The sequence below is a fragment of the Aristolochia californica genome, unplaced genomic scaffold, assembly GCF_029961685.1.
Source record: "Aristolochia californica isolate CCGP_79_NKW_82.1479 unplaced genomic scaffold, dmAriCali1.0.hap1 SCAF_7, whole genome shotgun sequence".
Lineage (NCBI taxonomy): Eukaryota > Viridiplantae > Streptophyta > Magnoliopsida > Piperales > Aristolochiaceae > Aristolochia > Aristolochia californica.
The window spans coordinates 2352793-2366946 of record NW_027182268.1 but is presented as its reverse complement, the minus strand read 5'-3'; the positions used below and the strand labels follow the sequence as shown (position 1 = coordinate 2366946).

The 14154-nt window shown below is 36.0% G+C and overlaps 1 protein-coding gene across 1 annotated transcript; it reads left to right on the top strand.

The window, feature by feature from the left end:
• Window positions 1-3780: 3780 nt before the first annotated feature.
• LOC137937872 (xyloglucan O-acetyltransferase 3) lies at window positions 3781-5878 on the top strand. Its single transcript, XM_068783056.1, has 3 exons — window positions 3781-3984; window positions 4278-4561; window positions 5015-5878. The coding sequence occupies exons 1-3, from the start codon at window positions 3828-3830 to the stop codon at window positions 5795-5797; spliced, it is 1224 nt and encodes a 407-aa protein (XP_068639157.1). The 5' UTR covers window positions 3781-3827; the 3' UTR covers window positions 5798-5878.
• The last annotated feature ends 8276 nt before the right edge of the window (window positions 5879-14154 follow it).

Here is a 14154-nt window from a genome sequence, read left to right as displayed (position 1 = left end):
CTTGATTATAATGAGTTTATAACTTTAGCTTACATGAAAAATTATTATTGATCTTCAATTTTATTTGGCTAAAAAAAATCTTCATAGATGCAAAAATTTCATCTTTTGTTATCCCCATAAATACTTTGATCACATAAAGATTTACCGCAACATATAGAATGGAATAAAGTATTTTTTTCTCATACTTCTTCTTCGACTTCTCCTTCTCAAGCCGTGGATAAAAAAAGACATAGAAACCCTAGTTGGACAAAACACATATATGAGAAGAAAATTACTCATAGTTGTATGACAAAACTTCATAATCTAGTCAAAATTGTCATAGCCTAAAAAATACTCCCCTTAATTTCAAAGGCGAAAAAATGCCTAATTTTTGGCATAAAAATAAGGAATAATCATAAATTAAAGGTAGCTCAAACAAAAATAGCTACTTGGGGGTGAAGAATAAAGGCTTGACTCAATGGATGCAGACAAGTAAGCCAACAATAAAGAGGACACCTCCTTGCCTCGTGCACTCTTCCCTTAAAACAAAATTAATACATGCCAACATGGAGTCATTAAGTTTGACAAAAAATATTTGGCTAGAAGAGAAACACGTCTAAAAAACTAGGACTCTGTAAGAAAAGGAAAATCGATTCACATCAATGCATTGAGAAGTAATATGAGAAAAATAGGAAAAAGAGAGATTTTTGGCAAAATTGACCTTTCTAACTTTAAATATATATATATATATATCCCAAAATATAGCTTAGAAATCACGAACAACTTGTTTCTAAAGAAACTAGACGAAAAATTCTTTCGTTAGAGATATGTCATTCTTTTTGTGTTGGAAAATAAATAGAATAATTTATGTAAATATATAAGTTGTAGTATAAGAAATCTATTATGGAGGTACAAACTTCGAGGGGAAAAAGGTATTGGGACTGGAAACCATCAATTAGAAACTAAAAGAAGAACAAATTCTCAAACTAATAGAGATGGCAAATAAGAAAATGATCACATTATCTCCAAGGGTTGGCCAAGTCAACTCACATGACTTTCTCTAAAACTATGTTGAATTTATTAAAAAGATAAATAATTCATTGACTTGATTATAATTGAGTACAATGTACCTCGATTTATAATAGAGAAAACAAGTAGAATCAGATTACAATTAAATTTCCCATACCCCAGGTACACCCAAAGTCAAACACTTAAAGATAAGTCCTAGAGTAATTAAATAATTAAATAAGAATAAAAGATAACATAACTAAAATATTTTTTAACTAAGACTCTTTGGTGAGACTCTTGTAAGACTTTGCCATGTGAATCGTTGCTCTATGAGACTTCTTGCTATGATCCAACAATTCTATTTATTCGTTAGAGATTAATAAAAAATCTCATGAGAGTAGAATCCTCAAGAGATCCAAACTTGGTCCTTCCTCCCACTCATTTTCTTCTCCTTGGGTTTGTTGCCCTTTGTGTCTACTATTAACCTCTCTTTTCGGGTTTAAGGTACCAATTTACATGGTAAGAGAGCATGCTTTAGAAGAATTTTGTAAATCATCCTTAGATCTCTTTTTGGGTTTAAGGTACCAATTTACATGGTATGAGAGTAGGCTTAGAAGAATTTTGTAAATCATCTTTAGATCCACTTTAGCTTTTGTTTGGAGAGATAGTACTGCAAGACTCCATTTTAATTTGGTAAGTCTTCCTTCTCATTGTTTGTTTCTACCTGCCATAACCTAGGCCAGATAGAAGAGTGAGTCTAAAGCTATCTGAGAGCATCCTATCCTCTTCAAACTCACTAGAGAGAAGCTGGTAGTATTAGTGTTGAATTTTACCACTAGTTCATATGAGACGAGCTTATGTGAGAAAGTCCATGTCCTTTCTATATACTTTGTTATTGTTCGTATGTAGGGGTGGCATCAAGTTGAGCCGAGCTCGAACCTACATATGTATGAGTTGGGCTTGATTTAAATACTTCAAACTCGAGCTCGAGTCCAGCCTAGCCTCGAGTTTAAAATTGAAATCGACATCAAACCCAATAATTTTAACTGAGTTTGAGCCGATTCGAGCTCAACCTACATTTAAAATTTGCATAAAATATAAGTCAAATAAAATGTATATAAAATTATGCATAAATTTTACTTAAAATTGGACATACCTCTACATAAAATTGGATACACATTTAAAGAGATTCTCCCGAAAAAAAAAGTCTAAGTAGTAATTAATAGTTAATAATTACTAATTATGCATTAAAAGAAACAACCAAACAACTAACACTAATAAATGTCATAAATTTAATAATAAAAAATATTTATTCATTAATCAAATAATACCTAAGTTTAACTCAAAGAAGATAAAGAAAATAAAAAAAAAGTTACGCCAACGAAGAATAAGGAACAGTTAGGGCAGATTGAGGGAAGGGAAGTGAGATCCAATGGAATCTCGACAAGGCAACTATCATCCAACACAAAAACAGTCGAAGAAGGGAAGAAGAGCAGAAATACCTCTTAAAGCGAAGAAGAAGAGAGCAACGATGGAAGAGGTGAGAATTCACTAGAAATGACGCAAAAATGGTGCAAAAAATTTCCAAGAAAAGAAGCTAAAAAATGCCTCTTTCAAGTGCCATTTTGACCGGTAATAATCCAAGATGAACTAGTTGTCTTTCAAATAATCTGGCTAAGCTTCATACTTCACCAAACGCCTTTCGAACCTTTTCTCCTTCTTTTCGATATCCGGCTTCGCCATGACTGACGTACCTTCTCCACACAACCTCTCTTCCTTCCTCTTCCATTCCTCCACCACCCCCACGAAACCCACAAACGGGATGGAGCTAGCGGCAAGGAGAGATCAAATCCCACCAACTGAACTCCACAATAACGAAAAAGGCCAACACGAACCTCTCCGACTTCCTATCCAAAAAATACCTGAAACTCAATCCTGTTAACTTCCAGATATCTTTTCAAAGGAGAAAAAAATAGCTGCAAAGGAGTGGACTTCACGATGTTTTTCCCGACGTCTCTGTGTTGGAACCAAAGGGCAAGAAATGAGTTTAAAAAAAGAGCGGTCCTAATCCTAGCTCCTGTGCTCCCGCTGGTTTAAGTAAACGAGTGGGCTCGCAAACTTATGAACCAAACCGGCACGAGTTCGAGTTTGGCTTGTTTACTTAAACGAATCGAAAACCCGATCTCGAATCGGAAAATTATTTGCTCTGGTGCTCTTAAGAAGCTGGTGTCTTTGCGTTGAGTTTCTGCTATTGTTCATGTGAAAATAGTCTATAGTAACACCTGCAAAGATCAAACAAATTCTCCCAACTCACTAATCCATCGCTAAATTAAAGTTCCATGGCCTAGAATTGCCTAAATTTCGAGCATAAGTGAGTGAATTATGGAGGAAAAAAAGTCCCCAAATCGTTTGATACTTTGATGTCTTCATAAGATTGGCCAATTTCGTCAAACATATCATGGGAAAGTAGAGAGTCGTTGGCACGTTAAGTAAAGTATTCACGTCGGCAGAAACTAATCCTTGTGCGCTCCGCGCACGGCATTACCCCATGCATGAATGGAATTCACGTCTACTTCTACGTGGACCAATCGCACCGCCCAAACTCTTAAATTTCGCAGCAATCTCCTCCAGGCTCCAACCTTAGTTTTTCTAAATATGGCACATGGAATCTCTTCTTCCTCTTTTAAACACTTCTTCAACGGGACTCCATTGATTAGTTGTCAAAATCTCGATGAAATGAAATAAACACCCTGAATCCCTCGTGTTTCGTATCAATCGCCATGACTATCGGCCTCAAGACTTCTCGGTTTTTTAGCTCTGGATTGCAGAGAGAGAGAAGCATGGTCGGAAGGAGAATAACGAGGTTTGCTGTGTGGGCAATTTCCGCGGCTGCTGCTTTCAGCTTCTTTATCCTCTATTCTCCACAGCCTAACTCAACAGAAGTCACAGCCCAGGAAAATTTCGTCCCTACCGATCGTTTCGTTTCACCCCCGAAAGGTATTCGTTTAGAAATAGAGATTCCTACCTGGCCGTTTTACCTTTTGCATCACACCGATGATTTTCTGCAACTATCGGGCTTCTTCTTCTTCTCCTTTTCTCCATTGACACCCGATATATTCGCTTCTTTTTTCCTCCTTTAGTAGTCAAAATTCAAATCTGACCCGTACTTGATGTTGTCTTTCCTTTTCTGGACTCATAGACGTTAAATTTCTGACTTTCTTTGCTGGTTTTGCTGTTTCTTTAGCGTTATAGTTTGCTGTAATTTGTTCATAATTTCTGGCCTTGAATAGAAGAAGATGAATGTGACTTGTTCAAGGGTGCATGGATTTGGGATCAGCGTGGATCATCATACACAAATACGAGCTGCGTGACGATTCCTGATTCAAAGAACTGCGCAAAGCATGGAAGAGAAGATACAGACTATCTGCACTGGCGATGGAAACCGGATGACTGTGATCTGCCCAGATTCGAGCCTACGGTCTTCTTTGAAATTGTTCGTGGGAAGAAACTAGCGTTCATCGGGGATTCCGTCGCTCGGAATCAAATGGAGTCTCTCCTCTGTCTCCTGTCTCAGGTATCAATACTTTTTTTGAATCCGTTCTTCTTTTCGATTCCCCTTCCTCGTATAGTCTCCATGATTCTAGCTTAATTAAGAGGCTCTGATATGCGTTATTAACGAGAAAAGAGGATGTTTATGGTTGGGTTATCCTGGCAATTGCTGTATATTAGTTCCCAATTGAATATACATTCAAAAGTCGGTATATACTCTTAAAAATGAATATACACTCACATTCAAAGTGGGCATATACTCATTAATCTAGCTATGCTGAATTCTAAGTGCATTATATGATTTAATGTTACATCATTTCCCCTGATATATACAATAATTAGCCACTTACATGACCAAAAACCGAAAACCTCTAAGTGGAAAATTGTAGAGTTAGTGCAAGAGATATCAGATTCTGATCTCTATTTAGACTTTAGAAGGAACAGTCGAGGACTAACTGAATTCTACACTGCGTTGCAGGTGGAGACTCCTACAGACGTCTACAAGGATGAAGACGATAGGTTCAGGACATGGTACTTTCCTTCTCATGATTTCACCATCCTCGTCCTCTGGACTAAATTCCTTGTAGCCGGCGTCGAAAGGGTTGTAAACGGATCGTATACCGGTGTGTTCGACATACAATTGGATCAAATTGACACCCAGTGGACACAAAACCTCCATGAATACGATTACGCTGTTGTATCCGATGGGCACTGGTTATTCCGGCAGCTATACCTCTACGAAAAGCACAGTCTCGTCGGATGTATCTTCTGCAATGAAGCCAACGTAACGGGTCTCGGATTAAGCTTCGCCTTCACAAAAATCTTTAGAACTGCTTTGAAGTTCATAACCGATTGTGAAAAGTGTGGACGATTAGTCACCTTGGTAAGGACATTCTCACCAGCCCATTTCGAACATGGAACCTGGAACGACGGCGGAAACTGCAACAGGACACGACCATACAGTGAAAGGGAGCTGACATTGGGTGGAACGGAGTGGGACATTAGTAGAGCTCAAATGGCAGAGGTCGCCAGAGCAAGAGAAGAAGGGAAGAATAAGGAGATGAGATTTGGGACGATGGATGTGACCAAGGCTATGTTGATGAGGCCGGACGGCCATCCTAATTCGCACTGGAACAACAAAGGAATGGAGGGCTATAACGATTGTGTCCACTGGTGTTTGCCTGGGCCAATTGATGCATGGAATGATTTGTTGTTGGGAATGGTAAAGAAGGAGAAATCCCTCAAGGATGATTCGTTCTAGTTATTCTGAACTAGGTTTCCCCCGTTACTTGATACCATGAATAATCAAATCGATCCTTGTTTATGTCATAGCGAGGTAGTAAATGTCCTCAAGTTTTGTTGAAATATGAGAAGATTGAAGAATCAATATACATCCGGAAAGAATAGAAGGAGAAAGAGAGAGATGAGCATTTGATATTATCCCAATTGTCCAGATTCCTACTGAAATGGGAAATGAAAGTATTTTACTCTCCAAATTGTCTCTACGAGTCTTTGTAAACCATTACTGCTATTTTAATCCAAGTAAAAATAACTGGTACTCAAATCAAAATGGAGAGTAGTTAGGAGATTTGCTGAATCAGTCAAGTAAATTTACTACTCCATGAAGCAGCGGAGGCCAGGCCTCCTGCAATCACAAGAGAAGGGTCTCTTCATGACTCCCCTGTGATCAGTAAGTCATCTCTTTGGCTAAAGCCAGCAATCTTTGGCTAAATGTTTCCATTTTTTTTTTTGGGTAGATTTAACACTGTGGCCTGAACTGCTCAGATTGTGCGCCTCCCTTCGGGTTTGGAGACCCAAAGATGTGGCTGATTAATGTTGTTACAAGTGAACATTATAAACTATTGTCAATGAAAAATATTTTGTAGAAAATAAAGGTTTTTATCAACAAAAACCTTCCTGGTGAAACTTGGAAAAGAGGCATTTCTGGCAGAAAATATTTAAGTAGTAATTTCTTAATTTTTGTTGGAAGACATCTCAAAGGGGCAGGCAAATACTTTTCAAATGTGAAAGATATGGCAAAGGATGTAAATTAGTGTCATTCTCATAAGAATGACATAAGGGTGTAATTAGAGAAGATGATGTATGTTTACTTATGTCTTTTCTTTTTTAGAGCGGGTAGCCTTAAGGGCAATGTAGTCATTGTAATTTTTCTTCATAAACTATAAATAGAGGCTCAAGGCAAAGGGTAAATCATTAAGTCTCTCCCATTCTCTCTCAAATTTGTCCTTACTCTTTTCTCTCAAACCCTCTCTCTCTCTCTCTCTCTCTCTCTCTCTCTCTCTCCCCATCTCCCTAGTTGTCCCTCTCTTCTTCTCCTTCTTCCTCTTTTTTCTTCTTATCTTTTTGTCTTCTTCTTCTTTCTCTCCTCTCTCACTCTCTTGGTCAAGTACCTATCATGTGATCCTAAATCTAACATGGTATCAAAGTATTAGGTTTGAGATCCCACAATTATGATGTTGGTTAATCAAGTTACTATCAACTCTCTCGGTGGAAAGTGAGGTATTGATCAATGTTCGGTTTTGAACCTCTATTGGCTCACAAGATAAGTTCTTTTCTTCCCTTCATTTCCTTGAGATGAATGCTATTTTATATCTTGGAAATATGAAGGTTTATTAAGCATATTTTTTTATCAGAAAATATTGAGTTACTACATCTTACATATTAGCTTCAACTTGGTTAATATCGGTGTGTTGAATCCATGCTATCTTCAGTTAAAGAGATCAGTTTTTTTACTGATACAACTTGTGGATTCCTGGTTCTTTGTTTGATGAATGAAGCCTTGTTATTCTCCATGGTGTTTCATGATTGAAAAACTATATTTACATATATTGAAGATTGAAGATTGATATCATAGTTTTATTGGTGTTTTTTTGGTGCATGATTTGTTTTTTTAAAATCACATGTTGTTCTCTCACTTTGGAAGGGATCTAATCATTAAAATTTCCTTTTGATTCTTTCCTACAAGTTTGAAAATAAAAAAAAGAAAATAAAATGCTGGAATTACATAATTAGTTGGCACATGACTTATAGAAGGAAAGTTCATTCTTTAGAAGATTTACAAGATTGATTGAGATCTCTTGGGTTTTGGTATAATTTTACATACCTTAATCTTCTCATTGGAGTATATCCCATGTGAGACAAGATTAGAAAGCCTTACCAAAAATATTTTTGAGGAAAAAGGTAACAAAAGCTGAATTTCTTGGTTAGTTATTGGCACCAAAAGAAACTAGAAGGAAAGGTTCCTTCTTTAGAAGATCTCCTAGATATCTCAGATTTTGTTTATTTATTTATTTTATTTTTTTGGTATGATTCCTGATTCACCTCCCTTGCCTAAAATAATAAAAGCAAGTCAAGGATTGAGCACCTAAGATACTAAAGGAAGGTTTCCTAATTTATTTTTGGAAAGTGGCTGATTGAAGGAAGAACTCCCTTAATTTGATTTCTTAGTTAATATTATTTCCTGAGTGAACAAACATCACATGTTCTCTTTATTTATTGATCTCGGCCAACATGCACTCTCCTTATTTAATGCATGATTAGTTGTTGCAAAAATTTCCTTGTTTTTGGAAAGATCTTCCTCCTTTCCCAACTTGGTTCCAACCCCAATTGGTTCGCTCTTTCTTCCAAAGTTGGTTCCAACCCGAGTTGGTCTTAGTTTCGTTTCTCTTGGGTTAGTTCATACTCTTTGTGGTTGCCTTATTGGCTTGATTCAAGGTGGTTCCATTACCCATAATCAAGGAAAAAAATAAAAAAAATTTACAAGTCTTCTTTGGTGGTTCCATTTCGGGTTCTCTTCGAAGTAAATTTTTTCTGGTTCATCAGTAATGTCTGAAGACCACATGGGGGTTAAGAGTGACCTTTTCAAGATTACCACTATACCCTTGAAAGGGTTATCTAATTACTTGAACTGGTCACAGTCAGTTAAAAAGTTTCTCATTACACAGGACTTCTTAGGCCATCTCACCAAACTAGTTTCACCTATTGATGAGGGCAACTCCGCTATTAAGTGATTAAAAAAAGATACATTAGTAATCACCTGGTTGATCAATAGCATGGAGGAGCATGTGGCTAATAATGTGGTCCATCTAGAGACTACCAAACAAATATGGGATACTTGTGTGATGTTATACTCTGCACAACAAACCACCATAAACTGAATGATGTTATTTAAAACATGTTTAATACCATATAAGGGGACAACCTATATGAGTTCTTGGCACGGTTTCAAGGGCTGGTTTAGAAATGAAAAATTGCTCTACCATACTCCATTGATATATCAATTCAAGAAAAGTAGGGAGAAGCCTTAACAATTGTTATTATTTTAGAAAATATCAAACCATACCTTGGGGTAGCCAAGACTCAACTTCTCAACTCCTTGACACTTCCAGCCTTTGATGACATCAGTGCCATCTTACTTCTGATACCAAACAATTCCTCCACCACTCACACTAGGGTATCCTTCGCCATGTACTCAGGTAACAGGAGTGCACCCTCTACCACCAAAGGGTGTGGTAGAAATTATAGAGGAGGCCGAGCAAGAGATGGTATGACTAGCTCTTATCCTTCAAAGTCTTATAACCGAGTTTTTACTCATTGTGGAGAACATAATCATTTAGTGGAAACCTCTTGGAAGCTGCATGGAAAACCAAACTGGGCCACTACTAACTAGGCCTTGGTTCATACTGATAAAAAATGAAGACAATCATGAGTCACACAAAAACAATCAAACTATAACCGATGAAGATTATGAATTCTTGACAAGACTAGAGACTATGATGGTATCTTCTCCTGCATCTTCTTTTACTACAATTTCCACTACCGCTTCGGGTATGCTCTTTTGTTACTTCCCCTCTTCATATTGGATCATTGACTCAGGAGCCTCCGAGCATATGACAGGTAACAAAAGTCTACTACACTCCATGTCTCCCTATTTATAAGACAAGTTTGTTACCATAGCCGATGGATCCCAAACCAAAGTTCTTGGAAAGGGATCCTCCACTACTACACCTTTGCTTCCACTTACTAATGTCTTAATTGTTCTAAAGTTTCATTTAAACTTAATTTTCTTTTAGCCAACTCACCAAACTTTTCAATCGCTCCATCACCTTCTCACGTTCTCACCCTCTTCTTGTGTTTTTTAGGATCTAACAACGAAGCAGACGATTGGTGGAGGTCATGAATAGGGGGTCTTTATTACTTGGACTTGTCTCCGATGACCGCAAATTTCACTTTTCAAACAGAGGCAAAATTATGGGACAACCAGTTGGGACATCCGTCAACAACATCACTTCAACAATTATTTCCCTTTTTAAATGCATTATCAAGTTTAAACTATAAAGTATGTCAATTGAGCAAACACCAAAGGACCACATACTCTCCTCGAGCTGAAATTAAAGGTGTTACTCCCTTTTATTTAATGCACTCCAATGTATGGGGACCATTGAATGTCTCAAATATTTCATAAGTTAAGTATTTTGTCACATTTGTGGATGATTTTACTCGAGTCATACGGTTGTTTTTGTTCAAAGATGGATCTGAGATTTTTTTCCATTTTTAAGTCCTTTCACATGGTAAAAACTTAGTTTGGTAAAAACAAACAAGTACTTCATCCCGATAATGCCAAAGAGTATCTTTCTGGTGAATTTCAATCATTTCTGGGCATAAAAAGGACTTAGAGACCAAGCTTGGACAAACACAATGTGGGAGAAGAAAATTACTGATAATTGTACGATAAAACACCATACTCCAGGCAAAACGGTTATAGTCTTACACACACTCCGCTCAATTTCAAAGGTAGAAAAATGGCCCAACTTTAGGGCTTCACAAAGAGACTACTCAATCTTTGAGGGTAGCTCAAATACAAATCACCTCTTGAGTAAAGAACAAAAGACTCTTAAAGTTAAAAAAAAAAACTAGGGGAAACTATAACGGTAGAATTTAATAAATTTGACCAAGTATAAATTTTTTGGGGTGACCACAATGTTTTGGAGTTACTATGCAGAAGATACACAACCAAGTAACAAAAACAACAAACTTGAAAGCAACATTGAAGTAAAATATTGCATACCTTGAATGAGCACATCATGGAGTGATTAAGTCTTACCAAAAAAATTTTATTAGAAGAGAACTTTGGATAAAAAACTCGAGTTTTAGAAGAAAATGAAACTCAATTCACTTCAATGCATGGAGAGATAATAGGAGAAGAAATTGGAAAATGGGAGATTTTCGACAGAACTGATTTTTGGTACTTATGATATTGATATCTCAAAACATATAGCTTATAATCACAAATGGTTTGTTGCTCAAGAAACTATACTCAAATAGCTTTAAATTGATATCTAATTTGACATAAAAGACTTTATTCTTGAATCTTGTATGACCTTTTGATTTTATTTTTTTTGTAGTTTGACCCATATCGACTCCAATGTGAATATCTTCTTAAATATAGATCAGATTGACATGAAATTTTATCCTTGTGAAAGTAAAATTCGATACCTTTCATAAAAGTATAACTTTTCTTTATAAAATATATTATTTTATGAGAAAGAATTTGAAATGCTTCAGACTCTGTAATTTGGCCGAACTGAGTACTCTTTCCTCTTTAACCATTATGACCATTGATCCTTGCAAAATTGATATCTCCTCTAAAATCTCAAATTGATATTTTTTTGATAATTTATAAAATAAACTTACATATATTTCTTTTTACATATAGATCTCCATATAAAGTCTAGTTCTTGATGGCATAAAAAGGCTCAAAAGTTGAAGCTTTCTGCTGCTGCTCGAACCGCTGTTACAATCTGACCTTTACTGCCTAAAATATTAATTTCTCTTCTTAGAAAAATCCAATTTCCAAAATTACTTTTGAGTTGGAAAGTAAACTCAAATATATTTCCATCAATATATAAATTTTAATATTAAAATTTCAGTATGGAGGTGTGAACATGAAGAAAATAACTGATAATGGGACAAGTGTGAACCTAAACAACTAGAGATGATAGATTAGAAAATGATCACATTATCTCTATAGGTTGACCTAGTCAACTCATAGAACCTACTCTGGTACTATGTTGAATTTCTGGAAAAGATAAAAACTTTAATGACTTGTTAGAATTTGAGTGTATGAGCCTCTATTTGTAATGAAGGAAACAAGTAGAATCCACTTACAATTAAACTACCTTTGTTTCAATTATACCCAAAGTTAAACACTAAAAGATAAGTCCTAAAAAAATTGAAGATATTTCCTTGTATAAGCAAAATGATAAGCTTCTCAAGGCACTTCCAAAGTCATGGGACATGAGGAAGGCCACCATTCGTGAAATCTAAATTTTAGGACAATAAGCTTGGAAGAGCTACCTAGAATCCTTCTCACATATGAGATGGAGCCTCAAGAAATTATGAAAGTGCAACTCAAAAGAAAAACTATTGCTCTTAAGGCCAAAATGAGTGTTGAAAGCATCTCTAGTGAAGAAAGCTCCAATAAAGTGAGTTTCATCACTAGACATTTACAAAAGATCTATAGAAAAATGAAAAACTTTTAAAAAGGCAAAAATAGAACTCAAAATGGAACATAATTTAGAAAAACCGATGTTTATTTTGAGAGTGGAAAACCCAGGCATAGGAGGAACAAATGCCAAAATCTTGAAAGAAGAATCCCATCAACAAGCAAAGATCCCAAGAACAAGAAGAACAAAGTCTTGATCTTAACTTGTGATGTTGTAGATGAAGAGTCTAGCCACTCGAAAGAAGAAGAAAGCGACTTTGAACTCATAGCTATTGAAGATGATGATGTCTACCACTTTTGAACAAGTAAGTGGCTCGGATTATGAAAATAAACTTGAATAGTTATTAGAAAGATCTATTCATAGTCTAAACAAATATAAAGAAAAATAAAATGTTCAATTACATGAGATTGCAAACCTCAATGAGGAGCTTATTGTCTTGAAGGAAGCAAATGAAAGCCATACGACCAATGCTTCAAGGCAAAATGGATTGATAGACAAGCTATCAGGTGATAGACTTGTCAAAGGTGGTTCCGTCCACCTCTCTTGAGTAGGTTGGTTTTTCGCACTTAAACGACTAGTCTTTTAAGTTGTATTGGCCAGCCTCTTGACATGGCATCAGAGCTAGGCACGCAACGTCCGGCCTTAGAATCCTGCGAGGAGTGGTAAGGGGCGGGGTGGGTGTCAGAGGTGGTTCCAGTCCACCTCTCTTGAGTAGGTTGGTTTTTCGCACTTAAACGACTAGACTTTTAAGTTGTATTGGCCAGCCTCTTGACAAGACTTTCATTTGAAAAGAAGTCTTTAGTCTTAAAACAATAAGTCAAACTTCTATCTCAAACATCCACTCCCAAGAGGAAAGCTAGGAAGAGCAAAAAGAAACAAATTAAGAATTTCTCTCTCATTCCTCACATTCTATACCACTATTGCAATGATGTGGCTCACTATGCCCAAGTTTGCCAAGTAAAGAATTCAAATGGTATCAAAGAAAGATGGGTACCTAAAACAACCAAAAAGGTTGTGGTAACCCACAAGAACTTGGGAAAACAAATTTGGAAGCCCAAATCACCTAGTGCATCAAATGTTAACCCAAAGGGACTCAAAGCATAATGAATCTCTAAGGGTTAAATTTTTTGTGATGTAGATTTGTCTCTAAGCTAAAGAACTGAAAAATATTTGGATTTTGGACAGCGGTTGCTCGAGGTACATGACCGGTGATAAGAAGTTCCTTGAATTCAAACCTAAAGATGGTGGTCATGTAACTTTTGGAGACAATAGCAAAGGTACAATAAAAGGAATTAGTAGAACTGGTACCTCAACCTCTTTCATATCCGATATACACAATCTCGTCCTCCCCTCCCCACTAGAGAAAAAATATTTGTACCCTCAGCCTATGGATACAAAGCTGGGGAGGTGAGGCTTCTGTTCTCCTTCCCAACTCCCCAAGGTTTGGGAGGGAAGTTTTCTTGACTATTATTTTTATTTTTATTAAAAAAATCTAAATGTTTAACCGTTAAAAAAATCCAATTGAATCAGGTTTAATTGGACTTAATCACTTCAATTGGTCAGGTTCAATAACATATATATAACTTTTTTTCTGTTGATTAAAGAAGCATTGGGACCACTTACTATAAAAACACTCTTTATAAACCAATCATAAGATATTTAAATTATTTTTAATATTTATTATGAGGTACTCTCAAATTACTAGAAGTCTAATATATTTATATTTCAATATCTTTCATTAAAGTATAATTTTTATTCAAGAAATATAATTCTTTTTAAACAAAATCAGATAGATTTTGGACTCTTCGATCTGGCCAAGCTTAATAGTTTTTCTTCTTTGGCCAACATGACCATTGACTTTTCTGATATTGAAATCTCACTCTAGAAATTGCAGATTGAGAATTGGTTTTATAGGTTAGAAAATAAAATTAATCTAATATTTCTTTTGACATATAATTTTTCATAAACTCTCATTATTGATGGCATAAAACACCTAAAAAATTGAAGATTTTCGTTACTACTAGAACCACTCCTATTGCCCGACCTTTCTTACTTCAAATACCAAATTTTCTTTTTAAAAACCTCCAATTGA

Bases quoted from the DNA above. Each gene is read 5' to 3' on its own strand.
- LOC137937872 (XM_068783056.1), top strand. From the start codon at position 3,828: ATGGTCGGAAGGAGAATAACGAGGTTTGCTGTGTGGGCAATTTCCGCG. The intron at 3,985-4,277 runs GTATTCGTTTAG...GGCCTTGAATAG, and splicing joins TTTCGTTTCACCCCCGAAAG to AAGAAGATGAATGTGACTTG. The intron at 4,562-5,014 runs GTATCAATACTT...ACTGCGTTGCAG, and splicing joins TCCTCTGTCTCCTGTCTCAG to GTGGAGACTCCTACAGACGT.